We start from the raw sequence: 20,381 nt of genomic DNA on the forward strand, positions 1-20,381 counted from the left end.
AAATGTAATGTTTGCGGGTCTGTTATGCTCTCTTCAAGGCTGCATTTATTTGATCACAAATACAGTAAAAAAAAAAAAACTTATTACACCTTAAAATTGTTTTCTTTTTGAAAATATTAAAAAAATATATTTTATTCCTGTTTTGTCAAAGCTGAATCTTCAGCATCATTACTCCAGTCTTTAGTGTCACATGATCCTTCAGAAATCATTCTAATGATGATTCGGTGCTCAAGAAATATGTATTATTATTATTATTATCTGTTTATTATATTTATTATTAGTATTATTATACATTTTTGATTAATTTAATTCAATGCATCCATGCTGAATGAAAATATTAATTACTTCTTACCCAAAAAAAAGTTTATTTGCAGTTCATGCATTACCTGAACTGAACCCACAACCTTTGTGTTGCAAACACCATTCTTTATAGCCATTGTTACCCTATCTAGCTTATTTAATGTTATTTATTGGTATGATCTAACTATAGTTTTTGTATAAACAGCATGGCACTAAGAATGTCAAGGTCATGGGTTCACTTCCCAAGGAATGCACGTGTGACGTGTTAGTAAAATGTTCATCTTGAACGCAGTGTAAAAGTTTCTTTTAAAACACCAATGCACACAAGTGAAACCATCACAAGTTACATTTATTGAGGAACAAGTAAAAAGTACAATATGTAAAAAAATACAAAACCTGCTTCATATATCTCTAATAATGTGAATACAAAGTGCATAGCTACCATACATGCCTGTAGCACTACAACTAAAGGACTAGGCTAAGGAAAGGTATGTGGGCATTAGACACCCTCAAACTAAAGTATAAAAATAATCAAATAAAATTATTGTACTTAGCATCCACACACACATTTGTTTTTACAGTTATCCAGTCCTGAAGTTCTCCATAACGTTTAGTGAATCTCAGCCTACTACCTGTGATGTGTAAAAGCATTTTCAGTCCATATTGCAGTGTTGTTAGGACAGACGGGTCAGTCCTACGACAAATTCTGATGAGACTTAAAAAGAAAAAGACCACAAAACAAATAAATATGAAATAAATAAGACAAAAGCGTATTCATCATAACCGTTGTTCAGTCTTACACACCTTATATTTACAAATAATGCCGTCATAGAGATGACACGATAGAAACCCCATATAGGTGCTTCAGCTGAAAGGATGTTACCACAAATACAGTCATATGTCATTCCACGATATGGCATATTCACACTAAAGCCACAAGCTGCCACCATCAACATACCCATTTCAAAACTGAGATATTAAATAGATTGCCCAGAGAGAGAATTAAAATTAATGTGCAATTGAGTGTTTTGTGAGAAACAAATGAACTCTCTAGCGCCACCCCCTGGAATTCAACAGAAGTATGTGTGCGTCAAGGTAATTTGTACAATCCAAGACAGAAATCACAAACAATAAAATAATAATAATAATTAATAAAAACTGACAGGACAGGCATATTGGACCATAGGGGAAAACTATAGGGGAATACTATGAAATATAGGAATACTCATTATATGAAAGCTTATTACAGACTAGTAATTTATAATGAAAATGTACAAGCTGACGTTGATTTAGCTTTTTAGTATTTTAAAAAGAGTTTTCCCTGGAGCATAAGAACAAAAACATATAAAACGATCAGATCATGGGCTCAAACATTTCATGACACACACACACACACACACACACACACACTTTACAAAAGGCAGAGAGGGAGACAGGAAGGGATATGAACACATGTAGGCTATATACGATGTTGGGTTTTTTGGCTTTGAGTGAGACAATATTGAAAATATCCAATTCTAAAAAACATTTGAAGACAATTAAATCCGTGTCATAATTAAACGTCACTGTCTTCTCAAAGTTGTAGTCAAACTCTGATTTCATTTTTGTTCTTTTCTTGCATTTATCTACAAAAATATATATTAGGATGGTCTCAAAATTTGACCAACTTATTGCAAAACAAAATTTTAAAAAATCTCCCTAGAAGGCCATGCAAAATTCATGCAGATTTTTATCAAGACGATATTTTCCTTAGCGTTCATGCTCGACATTGATCTTGACCAAAAACCTTAAATCTACACTTTTGGATATTTACATTAGTACGCGGAATACAAGAGTGTTGATAACCAGGGATCATTTTTGGCTGGCCGTGCGGTCTGCTTCAGCAACATAGCAATGCTGTCTGAGGAAATGTTTGCAGTAAAACACTGGTCCGTTGAGTTTGTTGCCTATTAGTGGCTGAATACAGAAAACCTGCACTGAAATCAGGGTTTAAAAGTGACTATTCACCCAAAAAAAAAAAAAACTGCCATAATTTATTCACCCTCACATCATTAACTTTTTTTTTTTTGAAGAATATCTTGCAATATTTTTTGCAAGCGAATGGGGACTGGCGGCATCAATCTTTAAACTGCAACATAAAAGTTCCCCGTCTTTCAAAAGTCACATGGACTACATTCATCGCTAACATATGGCTTTAAAAGACTTGGAATACAGCACACAAGTTAATTTTTTTAAATCCTACTTTGTCTTTTTGGAGTTTGACAACACTAATAAAAATAGTTGCTGCCTTAAATTTTTAAGTACAATCAACTTGGATGTTTAAGTCATTGCAACTTAAATTACATTAAACTGACTTTTTTTTAAATGAGCTGAATCTTGGATAATTTTGTTTTTTTAAAGTTGAAAATTGCTTAACTTATTTTGATGAGTTAAAGCAATGTAACAAAATATATGTTATGTAAATAAAATATATAAATAACTTATGAATCATCTTTTTTTTTTACAGTGAACCCTAGTCCCCTCCCCATTCACTTCCATTATATGGAATAAAGCAGCCAGATGTTCTTCAAAAAAATAATAATTTTACTTTCGGTGTTATATTTTCCTCATTTTTCCATCACCATGTCCCTTTAGGCGCTCCATATTAAACAACATGAGGGTGAATGACAGATTTTTTTTTTTTACATTTTTAGTGTCCTGTCCCATTAACTACAAACCAAGAGGGGGAACAAACATAGCAGGCCTTAAACATAAAGACAAAGACAGAACAAAATAAATATATAAAAAAGGCAAAGATCAGAAGCTTCCCTAAATAATGGCTATATCCCAGCTGGAATGGTGGAATATCCTAAATACTGTACACTAACTGCAGACACAGTCACCCCAGAGGAACGGCACAATGGTGCTCAAGGGTAGAAAAGTGACAGCGTAGGATTGTGGTCACTGTCCAAGTCTATTCTCTACATTTCTATGCATGATGCATGTAGATCCAGCATTCTGTGTTTGAGTGAGATAGCAAAAAAAGCAAGCTCATTTTCCCTGATCTACAAAATAAAGAAGGGGTGAACTGGAATAGCGTGGTACCAGGCTCTGAAAAACAAGGAATGTTTTCAGTCAGTTTGATAAATAAAGGTTGCTTCGACTGCAAATGAAGTGAAAGAGACACATTCTCAACAAGGAGGAAAAAAAACAGGAAAAGACAAACAAGGATCCAGCTGCTCATGAATCGAAGGCAATCCGAGAGAACGTCTTTGAGAGTGTCTGAGGGGCAACGCTACGCCTCTGACTCTCGAAGGCTTCTTGAGAATGCCAATTCAGTACCCTGGGAATGTGGCATCACCACCCCTCGTCCACTTTCTGTTCCATTTTCATTTGGGAAGGTGGTTGAATAGACGAGAGAATTTCTTGACTGCTCTGCACCTCCTCTTTCTCAAGGTCTCCGTCCTCGTCTTCCTCTTCCTCCTCTTCTTCTTCTTCTTCCTCCTGCTCTTGCTCCTGTTTTTTCTGACAGCAGGGCTTGTAGAGATGTGGGTCAATCAGAACCTCCCCGAAGCGACCTTTGTAGATGATGCCACAACACACCCGTTGCCTAGAGAGATTTGAAAACGAGCTCATGTCATTTAAAAGTATTCGTTCTGATGACGATTGAAAGGTCAAACTTGTAAATCAAGACTGATTCGGCGGAGTGAATACCTTTTCCAGTACGTCAGGTCCAGGAAGGAAAAGACTGGAGAGCGGGAGGAGCCAGGAGTCAACTCGGAGTCAGAACCCTCGTCTGATTGGTTACTGTAGCTGGGCGACTGGGCGGGGCTGGCGCTGGAGGTGGTGCTGTGAGCGTCTGAATCTGTTAACAAAGACAGTTTTTATCAGGAACAATTTGATGTTTTGTTTCATTAAGTTTTGGGATTCAGTACTCACTGTGTCTCTTCAGCTCCTTCTGAACTCTGCTGATCTGGTTCGGTCTGATCCGTCTGGATAGGGATTTGACTTTCTTCGACTTCACTGTAGTTTTCAGACTGGGTCCCCCTCGTGCATCAACCACCTGATGACAAATGATAACAATAACAATCTCCATTTAGTGATTGAAATGTAATATTCATTTAATTTTCATATATTATTTTAGTTATAAACAAAACAATAAATATTCATATTAATATGTTTTTTAGGCATTATATTATATGTCAGGTTCATAATTTTTTATTTATTTAATCAATCATGTTTTATCAATTCATTATTTTATTGTCATAATATATATATTACAGTGTTTATAAACAAATAATAAATGCATTTATATTAATTTGTGTTTCACATTATATGTCAGATTTATAGTTATTTAATACATTTATCTTCATGTAAATTATATTATAAGCAAAACAATCAATATATCTTTAATCATATATAAATGTACAATAAATACATAGTGCCTACGTTTTTTAGGCATTTTGTTATTTTATAGACTTTTTATTTTAGATTGTGTTATTTTATTTGTTATTTTCATTTTATTACAGATCGGGTTTATAATTGTTTAATTTATTTAATTATTGTCATATAACTTATATTATACTGGTTAAAATAAATATAAAAACAATAAATACATTTATATTAATTTGTGTTTTAGGTATTATTATAACATGCATATAAATATATAAATGTGTGTGTGTGTATATATTACACACACACATTTATATTATATACATATATAGTTCTAACAAAAACAAAACATAAATCTATATTTATTATTATCATTAATATCACCTACAACAGTTTCATCAGTGGACCAAACATGATTACATTATGTTATTTTTCATATATCATATTAACTGCATTAGATTTGATTTGTAATCATTAGAATCTAACTGAATTGAAGAACAAATTAGTGAATACTTTGATTAATACAATGTAGCTAATTATTATTAATAGCTAACTAATACACATTTGTGCATGTAGAAAATGCTTTAAATGTGTCATCCTGAGGATCTGTGCTTCACCAATTAATTCCCATTTCTTCCCAAGGTTTCATCCTCATCTACTTTATCATCTTATAGGAAGTTGCCACTCAGAGGGGATTCAGTGAAAAGCTGCTTTGAAACAATATGGTTCGAAAATGGATTTGATGGAGACTTAGTGTGATAAACAAGAGGCTGTGTAAGTGTGCATGTGCACAGCCTGGTTGAATCGGCGGCACTTACATGATTCCAGTTCTTCTTGGAACCGACGGGAAGCTTCTTCCAGCGTTTTACCAGCAGGACACAAGCGTTGCAGATTTCACCAGAGCGAGTCTCGCCTAAACTGTAGAAGTATCCCATTGTTATATCATTGTAATGGCAACATGCGTATGGAAATCATCACAGTTCTCATGTTATGAACAAACAATCTGAAAAGGTCTGATTGCTTGACCAGAGACACAATATACAAATCCTGTACTTACTGTAATTTCACCAGGCAGATGTTAATATCATGTTAAAATCACACCACACACACAATAGAGATATACTCACCCAAAGCAGCTCTGAAAGTCTCTCTCATAGCGTTTGCTGTCAGTGAAACGAGAGCTTGAGGATTTTGCCCTGCAGATGCAGCATCCATCAAGGCTGCGGTACATCTTTGGCTTATGAAAGCCAAACATCTGTGACAAGAAAAACAACTATTTTTTTGGTACATCTGCTGATTCTCAATGATTTAACACACGTTTAAACACATTGGCTGCACCATAGTAGTCCCATAGTTCCAAACAAAGTCCTCGTTATCAATGTTGAAAACATCATAGTATTTTCATAATTTCTGTACTCATTTTATATATGTATACACGCGAACATATTACTTTATACATAAAGTAAATGTATCATAAGTGTTATTAAATGTAGTGATTACAGATGTATAGTACTGTATTTGTTCTGTGTGTGTGGGCCTATAGCCTACTACATATAGAATATTCTATTACACAGAGAGAGAGAGAGAGAGAGAGAGAGAGAGAGAGAGAGAGAGAGAGAGATGAAATATGGGTTATCATCAGTCATCATCGCGTCAATGGGATAAGAGCTTAATGGACCGAGTGCTCCGTCTTATATAACCTCGTGCTGATGATGGAGCCGGACAACACCAGTGGCCTCGTGCATCGACAGATCGGTGACAGCAGCGGTGCCTTCACGAGGCATCAAATTCATACAGTATAACTGGGTCATTGCAGAGGAAGCATCTGTCCAAAACCTTTGTATTTGTATTTAAATAATTAAATTAATATATATTGAGAGAGAGAGAGAGAGAGAGAGAGAGAGAGAGAGAGAGAGAGAGAGAGAGAGAGAGAGAGAGAGAGAGAGAATTCTAACATCTAGCCTGAGCTCTGTACAGTGTGTGTCTGTGTGAGTTGAACCGCGCTTCTATATTCTGCCTCTGCTCTCTGACGCAATTCAACATGGCAACGCGTTTGAGATGAGAGGAGGGGCAGAAAATGGGGCAAGAAAGTATGCCATGCCGTCGCGGAAACCACGATCAAAAGTGCCATTAACATATAAGTGTGTCATCTAAAGTTATCCAAAAAACATCGAACGGACATTATCAATGTTTCGCGGTGTTTAAATGTACACGCGCGCGCACTGCAGTGAAATGGTGCGTGTGTCCCGCCGTATTCAGACGATCACCGCCCACCAGCTCGCGCGGAAGCATGGCACGCCACACGGCATCTTTAAACGCACACATTCAGCATGTTTTCACCGCAGTTTCACTGATAAACGACCCTGTTCTGTGCGAGCAACTAATTCGCACACTTTCTTTGATGCCAGTTATGCTCAAAGAAGTAGAACGGTTGAATGTAGTCGACTGCTCTTTGTTTTCCGCGCGACTCTGCGTCAGTAGCTCGTGCGACTCCATGCTTCGCGCTCGAGACTGTAAACACATGCGGTCCGTGCAACAACTTCGCTGAAGAGCATTGAGAGCAACAAAACACGAATTTACATGCGTGTTTCCTTAATAGGACAACTTAATACACTTTAAACAATTCAGAATGCTAAAATTAAATATCGATTTTATAAGCTCCACGGTTATGCGTCAGTGACACCGCCTCCATCTCACATTAAACGAATCTCTAACAGTAGCAGAGCTCTAACCGATACATTAACGCTGAACTCGTTATGTTAGTAAAGCAGAAGTTTGGAAATGTTGATGAGCTTGTGAAAATGCGGGTTTGTTTTGAAGCACACCCACCAACAGCGGAGCAAGAGACCACACGCAGTCAGACGGATAGTTCAGCATCGCAAGTTCAAAACGAGTAGAACAACTAAACTTGTTTTAATGAATGCATGCAACACCAAATACACATAACGTTATTTGAGAGTGCATGTCCACTACTGTAGTTTTATATAGGCTTTCAACCAGACTACGGATGCAAATTGTTTATTTTAAAACGCAACATTGGCAGTTTCTGTCAAAATACTCATCTATAACGCATTTTTTGTTTGTGTCTGTTCTGACTAGTGAAATAAAAAAAAATCAACTCTGTCTTCAATTAAATCAATTCTGTTATCAAACACTTAACAGCGATCATCAGGATGCGAGCGCCCTAAAATGTGATGCGCTAGGCAGCATGTAAACACTAAACTTACCGCACGCTTTAATACTAGAACAAAAATGTAAAACAATTCCAGCAAGCTTCAAAAGTGATCTACTGTTACATTTCGGATGAACGCGGCAGCTTCCACCCTGGCATCGCACTGTCACACAACTTCTTAAGGGTGGCCTTACGAAAGGCGAATTATGACATCTTCTGCACACATAAACTGTTAAATAACTTTTACGAAAAATACCTTTATTCTTACCTCGACTTGGATCAGTTGAAGTCAAACCACACAGCGAAATCCAAGAGTTACAGGCGTAACACATTTAACAATGCGACACTCGTTACTGTCTCACTTTCTGTCTGAGTATAGTAAAATGTTTACGCATGCGCGGATGTCCATCCACCATTTTCTGAATTTCTTCAATCAAACTCATTTGCATACGCTGCTGACGTTTGACTGCGTCTGCATTCTATTGCCCATATAAGGGAAAGAAAATTACGCGGGAAACGTGGGCGGGTCCGGTTGCTAGGGCAGCAGCCAGTGCGCCGAGGTCCCGGTAGGCGGAGTTACGCTCTACTACTACGAGGACAGCAGATGTCGGAACAAACGCAGCAGTACCAGCAGCACATCCTTCTTCTGTGTCCGTCAGCCATGAGCACATGTCGGCAGCTTCGTCTTCGATATATTCATCATGAAAGTAGTTCGAGGTAGCCGGGTTTTTGGGCCCACTGCAGGATAATTATATAGACTAAAGGAGCTAAACGACATTAGACCAATATTCACCAACATTTGTATCAGTTTTGGGTTAAAAAAAACCCCCAGAAAAATAAAAACGTTAATTCCATCAAGCTGGAGAGCCGGTTTCGTTTGTTACTCGTGTTCCCCCCACTCAAAATTTAATGTTACATTCCTTTATTTGCTGGCAACAAATTCGTTTAGAAAATGACTTGTGTAGCCTACTTAAATTGTCAATTATTCTTAAATGGATAGTTCACCCAAAAATACAATTATGTCATCGTTTAGGCTACTCACCCTCAAGTTGTTCCAAACCTGTATGAATTTCTTTATGTGGTACACAGAAGATGATATTTTGAAGAATATGGGTAAACCATACAATTGATGGGCCCCGTTGACTTCCATGGTATTTTTTTCCCGATTCTATGGAAGTCAATGGGGCCCTTCAATTGTATGGTTTACCCATATTCTTCAAAATATCTTTTGTGTTCAACAGAAGAAGAAAAAAATTCATACAGGTTGAGGGAGAGCAAATGATGACAGAATTGTCATTTTTGGGTGAACGATCCCTTTAAAATGTCAATTATTAAGTACAGGGAGTGTTGTTAATCTATCCCACTGTGGATGGTTTATAATACAAACAGAAAACATGAACAATTTTAATGTTGTGCATTAAGAAGTATAAATCAGTCAAATTTACATTAATCCCAACTTTTTTTTTTTCTTGAAATTATATTATCACAATCACTCCCTGCTCTCCCCAACAGCAAAATCTCAGGTTTTACTATATAAAAACACTTATTTGATTCCTATGTGGCAAGTGCTGAACATTTGTTTCACAGATGCCATCAGCATGTCCCTATAAACTAAAAATAACATTCCATGACTCTTCATAGAGGAATGTTCTCTGGGACCTGAGTGTTGTCCTGGAATACCATGCATGCCTAAATCTCCTGTGTGCTGCACACACAGTTCAAAGCTCAAAAAGGACACAAATAATGGACATAAGGAGCCATTTTAATGAGTTGCTTCACAAATATAAACATGATAGTGGAACCCACTCATTTTACACAGGGAACTTTTCATAATATGATTGATGTTTAGAAGCATTTCATACAGGGGAGAAAAAAAAAAAAAAAACATTAACATGGAATGAGACCGAAAGGATTTAGAGGAACAAATTAATTTACAGCAACAGTACTTCTCCAGGATCTAAAACGCCGCATGCATCAGCACCGCAAACATGGACATCCATCCAGCCAGAGGATTCTGGGATTTCAGCAACTTCCGGGGCCTAAAACTAAGTCGACCTTTACACAAGATGGATGTTCCGTTCTATACAAAGTCTGAAAGCATCATAAAGTTGATTTACTAAAATAAATAAATGATACAGTGTCAGCTTACTGCATAATTCACCCCAAGATTTAGTCAATCTAAAATCAGACAGTGTCACAAAAGTTTTGTTTGAAAATAAATACATACAAATGATTCGAGCTTTAATAAAAAGAAAGAAATAAAATACACAGGTTGATGTACTACAGATGTCTTCGATTAAATGCTGAGAGTCTTAAAAAAAAAACACTTAAAAAAGGTAACATTAAGTGATTTAAAGTTGTAACATCCTGTAACAAATGCATTTATTCTACTACTAGATTTCTCTCAGCGTGGATTCCGGATTAAAACTGAGGGTAAAAGAAAAACATAACTGGTTATTTAAGGACAATGCTTCTTAATTTCTAAGCAACGTGCAAGTAATGCAGTAATTAAACATGGATTTACAAAATAATGCTGTTAAGTGATAAATACTAGGGTTTACGCTTTATAATTAAAGCACCCCACAAGTAACTGTAATATTTAAGATTTGAGAGATTCTAAAGTTAATGGCAAAAAAGGGGCTTGTTATTGCTTTCCAGGTCTGATTTCCAGTGTTTCTTTCTTAAACAAAAAAGTTCAAAGATGATACTGAAGTATCTAAGAATGAAGTTAATACTCATTGGCAAAATAAACACATCTTCCCAAAGTGTTCATCTGATAAACCAGCCACACACTCGCGCACAATTCTATCACACATAAACTATAAACACATCTTGTAACATACAGCGATTCACATCATGTTGGAATGTCCTTTTTCTCTGAAAATTCATTTGACAGGCTTTTAACCAAGAGAATGTTTCAAACTGACACCCTCAAAATTCTGACTATCCAATGTCAAGAATCTTTTTCAAACTGACAGCCAATCAGCACATGGATAGCATCAGTTTAAACACACAGACATCGATTTAGAGTGTGTCGGACATATATTCTGTCAGAACTAAGGCTTCTCAGTAGTTCAACTGTTCTTGACATACTTTGAAAAAAAAAAAAACATGCTTCCTACAGTGCTTTCCACAGACGGCACATGATCCAAAGCAGAGACGCTAGCGGATACGACCGTTACTCGCAGACAGATGTGTGTGGAAATGACCACAGGTTTAAAAGCAAAATCCACAGGGAGTCTTCTAAAAAAAAAAAAAAGTCATCAACACTTTCAGCTAGAAAGAGCACAACTCCAAATACTGCTACAAAACACACTTCTGAAGTTCAGAGTTCATTTCTTTGGGGGGGGTGCAGGAGACAGTCAGGTTGAAAGAAGCTTTGATAAGTCCTCAGTTCTTCCCAGGTCAGCAAACGCACAAGGCAGAGTAACTTGTAGAGCCGCTTTGGCCCTGAGGGTGGCAGCAGAGAGGGGGAGCAGTCTGAACTTGAGCTCGGTATGTGGAATTACAGCTCAACGCTTTTCGTAAAGGAGGTCTCCAGCGTGATGGGAAAGTCATTGAGCGTTTCCAGGACACCGACGAGAGAGCTGACGGTGAGCTTGTCTCGAAGTAACGCGTTCTCCTCGTACATGCGCGTGTTGACGGGGCCTTCGGCCAGCAGAGGGAGCCACTGCGGCAATAACCGGTCTCTGTGAGAGTGGGATATACATGAGTACATTTTGCTCTGACTTTCAGCTGCTTTATTTAAAACGAATGCCTGAAAAAGCATGCGCGTGTCCTTACCTTGCCCCGAGGCAAACTAGCAGCTGGAACTTGCCATCCTTGCCAATGTTGCGTGGCATATTGTTAACGGCGTTGACGTATCGACAGAAAGATTCACAATTCGGACCAAGAGGCTCTGGTATTTCTTGGAGATCTCCAATCTGATCTGCGTTCTCCATAAGCGCTACTACTCTCTCTGTACAACACACACAGCAATACATTCGTTAGAAACCAAAAAAAAAAAATGTTATGCAGGAAATTCATAAAATATTTACAGTATATTATAAGCAACATAAACATATGCTATCACACATACATACATGCATGCATACATACACACATGCATATAAAGCCTAAATGTACTTCTAACAGCACCCATGCTTACATGTCTTTAAAAAGGATCTAGTTCTATGTAATGAGGCCTTAAAAATTAAGAGAAATAATAAAGCCAGGAAGTAATGTGATTTGTTTTTCTAGTTTGTTATTCTAAGATTTTTGAGCTCTATACCAAAGATATTCACTCAAACAGAATAAATAGTTAGTGCCATATACTCTCACAGGGAAACATTTAATAAGCTTTACCGTAGAAATCCCACACAAAGACATTTTTCTGAAAGATTCGAGCGGAGCGGAATCCATGTTGGAAGAACTGCTCCAGTGCCCACACCAGACCACCCTCACCACACAGCAGAACCGTAAGACTGCCCCTCTGAAAGACCGTTTTAGGTTAAAAAACACCAAAACAAACAGGGAAACATAAAGTGACGATATTCTTAAGTGGACACATCATACCTCTTTCTCTGGTTTGTGGAAATGCTTGATAATATTGTTGACTGCTTCACCGATGGATTCCTGTATCTGAACGGTTGTTGGTTCTGAAGAGAGAAGGATTGTTAAAAAGAATGAACACCTAAAAACATTATTAGTACTTCACAAAATAGTTAAGAATAATGCACATTCACATTAGACGAAGACAGTTATATCAGTAGACTAATAAAAGATGGTTTATTTTACAAGGAGAGGGTCGCTTCATGGAGGCGGCCATTTTGAGATCACATGATGAGCAGCCGAATACTAATTACTTAATTTCCCTACCCCCATGATTTGACACTTTCATTTATGGAATAAATTAATTATGGCTGACTATTAACTCTTTCCCTGCCATTGGCAGAATTTTCCATCATTTATGAGACAACGCTTCCCTGCCATTGATGGAAATTTCTGGCCTGTTATACTGTATGAAGTGCTATTATGCATCTTCTGAAAGAGTAGAGAATCATTAAAAAATATTAAAACTCCCCCACATTCAAGTGTTGATACAAAAAAGATTGTTTTAAGCAGAGGTGTTCTTTCTTTTGATATATTGCATGTTCAGATATTCATACAATAAAGTACTCTGGCTGCAATAAAAGTTTTGTGAAAATGATCAAAAATGCTGGAAGTGTCTGGAAACCGTAAAAAAAAGAAAGTGCTGGCAGGGAAATAGTTAAAAGTCATGTCACTACAATGTCATTTTGTCACTGAAAGCTTTTCTTTTTATGTGATGCTACATTCAAACCACTAGGTGTCAGTGTAAGTCCAAGACCACGACAAATCAAACATTACTGAAAGCACCTTTAAAATACAAGTTAAACTTACTGTTTCCACGTCCTGTAAGTGATGTGATGCTAATTCGTCTGATCTGGGAAGGCGACCGCTGAAGGGGCGGAGTCTTAGCCCCTCGGCCTCCTTCATCATCATTGCACGGAACTACAAATTCACCGATCAGAACTCGCTCAAGACTGCCATCATCCACACCTTTCCCCAGCCACCTGCCGCACGGGAACCTGGAAAGGATAACGAGTGAATAACAAGAAAGCCATAAAAGGAACAAGATGAAGAGAACAGAGTAGGCCGTACTTGTATGTGTGGCCGGTGATCTCATTGCGGACCATGACACAATCCACCAGCCACTTGGCAAGCAAGCCAGAATTATCATGACCCAGCTGCACTGTTGTCAACTTCCCGAGGTTCTGACGCTGCACATACAAAACAGATAAACGGAAAAGATGTCAGAGGCGTTGAGCAGCTGTCTGAGAATAACTGAACAACCCGTGTGAGGGTGTGTGCTGCATTTTGAAAGTGAGCAGCGGAAGGACACCAAGACAGTGAAAGTGTACAATGTACTATCACTGGATTTACTAATCGCAACCTATGGCTCTTAAAATTTTGTTGGAATTAACTAAACGCAAATGTACAAGCAGGGTCCAAAATGAACACGCCATAAGTTCCAAATGTGAGAAAAAAAATGGCTTGGTGAATAAATAAAAGTTAATCTAAAAATATACTGAGTTTAAGGTTATTTTAGTTTTGTGGCTTGAAAACAATAGAAATGGCATTTTCTGAATCCACTCACCAAGTTTGCATAAAAGTTTATTTTGGATCCTGTATACAAGTAATAAATAATAATAGAAACATTTTGTGCGGCGTCTACAGATGTTAACTGTTAGTCTAAGTTTCTAGTCTAGTCTAATTTTCATGTTTAAGGGTTAGTTCACCCAAAAATGAACATTCTGTCATCATTTACTCACCCTTATGTCATTCCAAACCTGTATGAATTTATTTCTTCTGTTGAACACAAAAGAAGATATTTTGAAGAACATGGGTCTCCAAACAGTTGATGGACCCCATTGACTTCCAGAGTATGGGGGAAAAAAATACTATGGAAGTCAATGGGGCCCATCAATATTATTCTTCAAAATATCATCTTTTGTGTTCAGCTGAAGAAATAAATTCATACAGGTTTGGAACAACTTAAGGGTGAGTAAATTATTTTTTTGGGTGAACTATCCCTTTATTTTTAATTTTTTTTTCCCCCATATGTGCAATCAAATCGATAAACGGCTGTTGTACAAATTTTGGGAAGATTTTAATGTAGAGAGGAACCCAGAGAAGCAAAAGAGGTGATCTCTCTAAGTGGAGAAGAAGAAAAATGGAGAGATGAATGAATGTAGAGAGAGGGAGGAATAAAATGGAGGGATGTGCACCTAACCTTGAAGGCGATGGAGATGTGCGTGTGAGGCCTAAAGGCAGACTGCGAGAGGACACAGAATGAGTTAGAACATGATGGATGATTGACAGTAAGACAAATGGCAGTGATTGGTTTTATGAGGTGGGATGTAAGAGGAATATCTCCTTCCTCAAATTTATAGATTCATGCATATATAGAGAGAAGGGTTTTGATCACTAATACATGAATCACCATCTCAGTTTGGGGAAAAAAGAAACAATCTTTTGGTGAGAAAATCTGCAAAACATTTTGAAAGGTCAAAGCAAAAGAACAAATTTTCACAATTGTATAATTTCACCTCATTAGAAAATAAATAAATATTTAAAGTAGGTAATAATTGTATCCCTTTAAAACTCATCTTTGAACCCAAAAATGACACATTTAAACTTCCTTTTCTTGAAAAAAAAAAATGTCTCCTTCCCTTTAAAATAGCTTGAAAGTAACTACACCCTTGCCTCATTTAGTATACACGGTTCTATGAATATGCAAATTAGCCCCGCCTCCACTCACTCACACCGGTTCAGAGATCCACTCGTTGACGTGATTGGTAGTAGTTTGCGACGTCAGAAACACCAGTGATTTAAAACCGTGTTTTTTGAGAATGTCTTTAATTCACTGCAGTTTTAAAGAGAAAATACTCAGCAACGGTGCTAACTTATGAATTTGCACATGGTTTGTCTTAAAGCATATTAAAAACACCACATAGACTTATAAACAAAATTAAAAACTTGATTTTTCACCACAGGGGGCCTTTAATAAAAAATTTTTTTTTAATAAATTATGAACAAATTATATTGATGTTCCACAATTCTCATTAGAAGAGAAAAAAACGACAAAAAATTCTTTTCTTTTTTATAAAGGCCAAAATATAATATCTTTTTTTAAAGAGATTCACCCTGTTTTTCAATTGTTTTTATTCCTAAAGATATTCTGTTCAGCTAAACTTTTGTTGAGTTATTTCCATAAACAGCTTCAATTTAGCAGATGTTCGAAAGACCTGCAAGCGCAGTCAATTCTGCGGATGGCAGGACAGGTGCCCGTTTCAGTCCCACAGGAAAACAAACACTCGAAATAAACTGCTGTATCAGTTTCAGAGCAGAACAGCTGGAGCGTGACATCACGGCACTCACGTCAAACGTCATTTCCAGAACATTCTTCGTGATCTGCAGGGTGCCGGAGTCGCCCAGCACGCCGGAGACACACAGCCAAGGGTTGGACGTCGTCATTGTGTTACTAAGCTTCTTGATGGGGATGATGACGGCCCGGTACGGAATCACTGAGGGCACAAAAAGAACATAAATCAGGTTGCAGCTAATCACAACATTATACAAAAAGACAGAAAGGGTCATTTGAAAATTAAGTTGCTATGTATCATGCTGTTGACAATGGCGAAACATCAGTATACATTTTTCATGATTGGTCCAGCAATAAAACTGTAACGCAGCATCAAATCAATGTCAAGTGACAGACATGATGGATGCTGTTTTAAATGAGTGTTTGCATTAAATATTCATACAATTTTAATCCACATTGATTGACTATGTCCTGGTTTGCACATCTGTGTGTGTGTCTCTTTCTCTAGGACGTACTTATGGTGGTGAAGACGCTGGTAAAGCAGAAGTAGTCCACTGCATTCAGGCTCAGGAGATGAAAGAGAAACTGTTCTTTTTCCTCTTCGCAGCGCAAGAAGGCGTACCGCTTGTACAGCTTCCTGTGGGAACATGGCATGCTTAATAACAGGTGCAGCTACTTGAAACGGGTCAGCGTGCGTGTACTTGTTTGCGTCACTCAGAAGTTCTTGTGATGAGCATGTTTTTTTGGTGTATATGTGGGAATCTCAAAGCCTGCAGGTGTGTGTGAGTCTAGTTTTTGTGTGTGTGTGTGTGTGTGTGTGTGTGTGTGTGTGTGTGTGCGTGCGTGTGCGTGTGCGTGTGACGCACTTGGTTAAAGCCTGGTTCGACAGCAGCTGTTTGAGATGCTGGGAAAGTAGTTTTTTCTCCAGGGACAGACGGATCCAGGCACGTGCTCGACCTACATCGGTCTTAATCTCTCCCATGTTCTGGATGTGTCTGAGAAGTTGAAAGAGAGAGAAAGGATGACGGAGGAAGAGAAAAACAAGAACAATACTGTAATTGATTGTATGTGGGTTGAAATGGCCACAAGCAACAGATCACTGTGGGTGTATATCAATCTCTCTTCAGCAAAACAACATCACGTCATTTAAATTACCCAGCTGAATTATTAAACAACAATTGTCTTCAGGCGATAAACACACCTCATATCCTGTATGACTGAGACACGTAATGCAGGAAGACCAACACTGGACTCTAGCTTTCGTCTTTCCTGGCCATTAGACACTGTAGAGTGAGAAACACAAGCGCATGTTATTGATATCATCACTCGATCTTCCAGTGAAACGACTGACATAGACGTCCAGTGACGTAGGGTTCTCCAATCATTTCGCCCGCATAAACCCGCCCCTTTACAATTGACTGGATAGAGGTGGATCGGAATGCAATTTTGCAATCAACAACCGATGTTTTGAATCAAAACCCCATCCTACATTGTTTCACTTGAATGCACATCATGATATGGAAGAAAAGATCTGTTGCTACTTATGTAACATCGTGACTTTAAATCCCTTCATGCAGAGCTGTTGGCCTGTTAGCATAATTAGCATGGAGAGGTGTTAGGCCTGAAGACTTCTAGCTACGCAAGCTTAATGTCAAAAAGCAATTTGAAACCTTACGTTTCGCACTAGCAGGTGTTAACGTCAAAAATGAGTGAGCATACATGTTCCTTTCAGGTTTTCTAGGAGAATCACTGAGGAATATAAAGTTAATTATGTTGTAAACATGTTTAGCGAAGTCTTGAACTTCCTCAAAAGGCGGCAAAACAAAAGTATACAAGTATATTTACACTATGTTGTGCGAGACGAATCTAAATGCGGCCCTACAGAAATGGACACCCCTGAAAGTCATTCTAGAATTTGCAGAGTGACTTGACTAGAGATGTTTCTGGTCTTATAATCTCATATGCATTTATGAAGAAAGTTTTTACCTGGAGACTCTGACAGCAGCTCGTTTTTCTCTTCTCTTGCCTGGTATTGCAATAGATGAGACCACAGTGCAGACTTTCCCTGTGAACCATCACGACAGCACACAAATGATTGAGCGTCAGAGCTGCGATTGTTAGAATGTGAAACTCGTTTCCATTGGTTGGCGTCTCACCTGTTTGACCAGTAGGCCGTGGCTCCATATTCTCTCCAGCAGGTCACACAGACTGGCTATGAGCGTGTTCTCCTCCAGACCAGTGATGTTTGCCTCTCCATGTCCCAGTTCAACAGCCTCTCTGCCCATTTTCTCCACCAACATACGCTTGGTCTGGACATCCATTGAAAAACATCATTACCAAAACATCACACCAGACATATCAATCTTGACTCTGTCTTAAGGCTTTAATGCAGCATAATTCCAGTTTCCCACAACTGTTGACTAATGCATCTCTGACTTTTACAAGACCCGTCCAGTGGTTCATGATTACCGCTGGATATTAAAGGATATTAAAATCATTACGCCGAGATTGTTGGGGCAGATTTCCATTTGTATGTTAAGTATCAAGCATTTGAATGATTAAATGAAAAAAATGACACTGAATAGTTTACAACTGTCTTCAGCAAAACTAACCGACAGACAAATGACTATCATGGTGACCTACGCCAAGTTTTGCACTACAAAGTACAATATCTAGCCAATTAAAAATTCTGGAGAAGTGAAACGATTATTCAAACAATACTATCATATTTATTTTGCTGACGCTTTATTTTAGTGTCCTTGTTACATATGTTACCTGTTTGTACTGTAGTAACAACAGTACATTATGCTTAATTACAAGCAACTAACTCAAAACCAAACCCTAAAGTATGTTAATTAATATTACTTAGTATTTAAATGTATAATTACACTGTAACAAGGACACTTTAAAATATAATATGATATAAATTTTATATGATATAAAATTCTATATTATTTTGTATAAATAAATAATAAAATATAAATGTACAAAAAAAAATCTAATTCAGGAATCACTGCATTATAATCTACAATAGGAAACGCAATAATTTGCTAAACATTACATTTAACAGTGTATTAAATTATTACTGTTTTTAAAGATGAACTTCAAGTGAGCACTAAATGACAACAAAGGTCATCTAAATAAGCAAATATGCATGCACAAATATATAGTATCGATCAACACAAATCCCGTTAACATTGTTTGATAACAGACTGATAAATTCCAAGTTTTCCATAACTGTGGGATCCCCAGTTAAAACGCACACAAATACTTCCATATCCACGTATTAAACTCATCCTGACCTTCATCTTGCATTCTTTCAGTAAACCCTCCACAAACTTCCAGTTGGTCTGAGCGATGACTGCAGGGGAGAGGTCTGATAATTTGGGTTGTCTCAGGTTCTTCCCCAGGTTACGGGCCTCCTGCATGTACTTCTACAGAACAGGACACAGATAATAAAGAGGCTAAACACATTTAGAAAGGTTCAAACACACTCACAAAAGTGACTGTTGAAAAGTGTGAAACATTTTCTTGATAACTGTGGGTACAAGAGGGGGTTGATTATAAAGCCGAGGATTTTATTCTTCGTTGTGGGATCCTGTAAGGTTTGTGGTTGTTGAGTGGTTCACTAAGCGCTCACTACTGAAACTCTGGTTTATAAGAGCGTGTGGGAAAATCCAGGGGCAGATTTGAGTGCAGCGGAGTTCAAAGGTCACTGTGTGTCTGAGGGGAGGGGCTTCAGGGAGGAGTTTGTTAAGGGCATGTTAGGAATGTTTTAAGTCGGCCAAATAACGACAGGCCTCCACATACCAGACAGCAGGCAGAGAAGGACTTTTTAGGTGGTTTAAAAGGCGGGGGTGGCGCCTTATCCCACTCCCAGAAAGCCATAGAGTTCTGCAGGAGCAAACACCCCTCCACCTGTTGTGAGGTGGTACGACCCACACCCCCACAGCATCCAAACAACAAACGCACACAGAAACGATGAAGAAACAAAAGAAAAGGACAGAAAAAAAGCAGCATGCACATGAATGTGAGGCAGTCAGACAAGAAAAGAGAAGTGAGAAAACACCAAGACACTTAAAAGAGAAAATGCAAGACAATTAAAAGAGAAAATGCAAGACACTTAAAAGAGAAAATGCAAGACACTTAAAAGAGAAAATGCAAGACACTTAAAAGAGAAAATGCAGACTCAAAAGTTAAAAAATGGAGACAATGAAGAAATGAGAACAGGCAGATTCACAAAAAGCTCAGGAGGCCTTTGTACGAAGCATGATTCATCAAGAAATTTGACTTGTAAATGATTTATGTAAATCACTTACAGCCCTGAAGACCATTTATGCGATTCCGACATTAGGAATCTGTGATTTATGGATAATTACAGACATTTTATGTCATTAAAAAGTGATAAAATAAAAAAAATCCTGACATCCGTTTTACTGTTCTTTGGCGCGTTTATGAGATATGATGCAATGACAACGAATTATTATTGGAGTCAGATCTTTTTAAATGATTCAATTGATCTGATTGATCAAAACTGGTCTGTATGATTTTTTGCTCTCGGTTAATAGTGATGATTATCAGTAAATGACTTAAATATTGATCAGTATTATATTTTCAGTTTTCATTATTTTAGTTATGTGCTTTTGTCATTTT

The 20,381-nt window shown here is 37.7% G+C and overlaps 2 protein-coding genes across 10 annotated transcripts in view; both read right to left on the reverse strand.

The window, feature by feature from the left end:
• Positions 1-631: 631 nt before the first annotated feature.
• On the reverse strand, positions 632-8,878 carry sinhcaf (SIN3-HDAC complex associated factor). Of its 2 annotated transcripts, none has more exons than XM_079622387.1 (6): positions 8,112-8,878; positions 5,799-5,926; positions 5,490-5,589; positions 4,219-4,342; positions 3,994-4,144; positions 632-3,889 (listed from the first exon to the last, which is right to left on the reverse strand). In XM_079622387.1, exons 2-6 carry the CDS (start codon positions 5,924-5,926, stop codon positions 3,637-3,639), a joined length of 756 nt encoding a protein of 251 aa, XP_079478513.1. In that variant the 5' UTR covers positions 8,112-8,878; the 3' UTR covers positions 632-3,636. The 2 variants fall into 2 exon arrangements, with proteins under 2 accessions (XP_079478513.1, XP_079478514.1); XM_079622388.1 differs by having other exon boundaries at positions 2,369-3,889; positions 8,100-8,243.
• A 709-nt stretch (positions 8,879-9,587) lies between these two features.
• dennd5b (DENN/MADD domain containing 5B) overlaps positions 9,588-20,381 on the reverse strand; it is a 36,270-nt gene continuing 25,476 nt past the window's right edge. For 2 of the 8 annotated variants that reach the window (XM_079622884.1, XM_079622886.1), the window contains 15 exons: positions 19,539-19,646; positions 19,031-19,162; positions 17,885-18,037; positions 17,715-17,793; positions 16,930-17,011; positions 16,595-16,723; positions 16,244-16,365; positions 15,785-15,930; positions 14,637-14,678; positions 13,505-13,623; positions 13,244-13,431; positions 12,398-12,480; positions 12,188-12,314; positions 11,627-11,801; positions 9,588-11,532 (listed from right to left, as the gene is read on the reverse strand). In XM_079622884.1, coding sequence (XP_079479010.1) covers positions 11,349-11,532; positions 11,627-11,801; positions 12,188-12,314; positions 12,398-12,480; positions 13,244-13,431; positions 13,505-13,623; positions 14,637-14,678; positions 15,785-15,930; positions 16,244-16,365; positions 16,595-16,723; positions 16,930-17,011; positions 17,715-17,793; positions 17,885-18,037; positions 19,031-19,162; positions 19,539-19,646 — 1,869 coding nt within the window. In that variant the 3' untranslated portion in view covers positions 9,588-11,348. The remainder of the gene's footprint in view (positions 11,533-11,626; positions 11,802-12,187; positions 12,315-12,397; positions 12,481-13,243; positions 13,432-13,504; positions 13,624-14,636; positions 14,679-15,784; positions 15,931-16,243; positions 16,366-16,594; positions 16,724-16,929; positions 17,012-17,714; positions 17,794-17,884; positions 18,038-19,030; positions 19,163-19,538; positions 19,647-20,381) is intronic. The other 6 variants (XM_079622887.1, XM_079622890.1, XM_079622885.1 and 3 more) reach the window with 3 other exon arrangements.

This window comes from Phoxinus phoxinus (genome assembly GCF_949152265.1).
Source record: "Phoxinus phoxinus genome assembly, chromosome: 9".
NCBI lineage: Eukaryota > Metazoa > Chordata > Actinopteri > Cypriniformes > Leuciscidae > Phoxinus > Phoxinus phoxinus.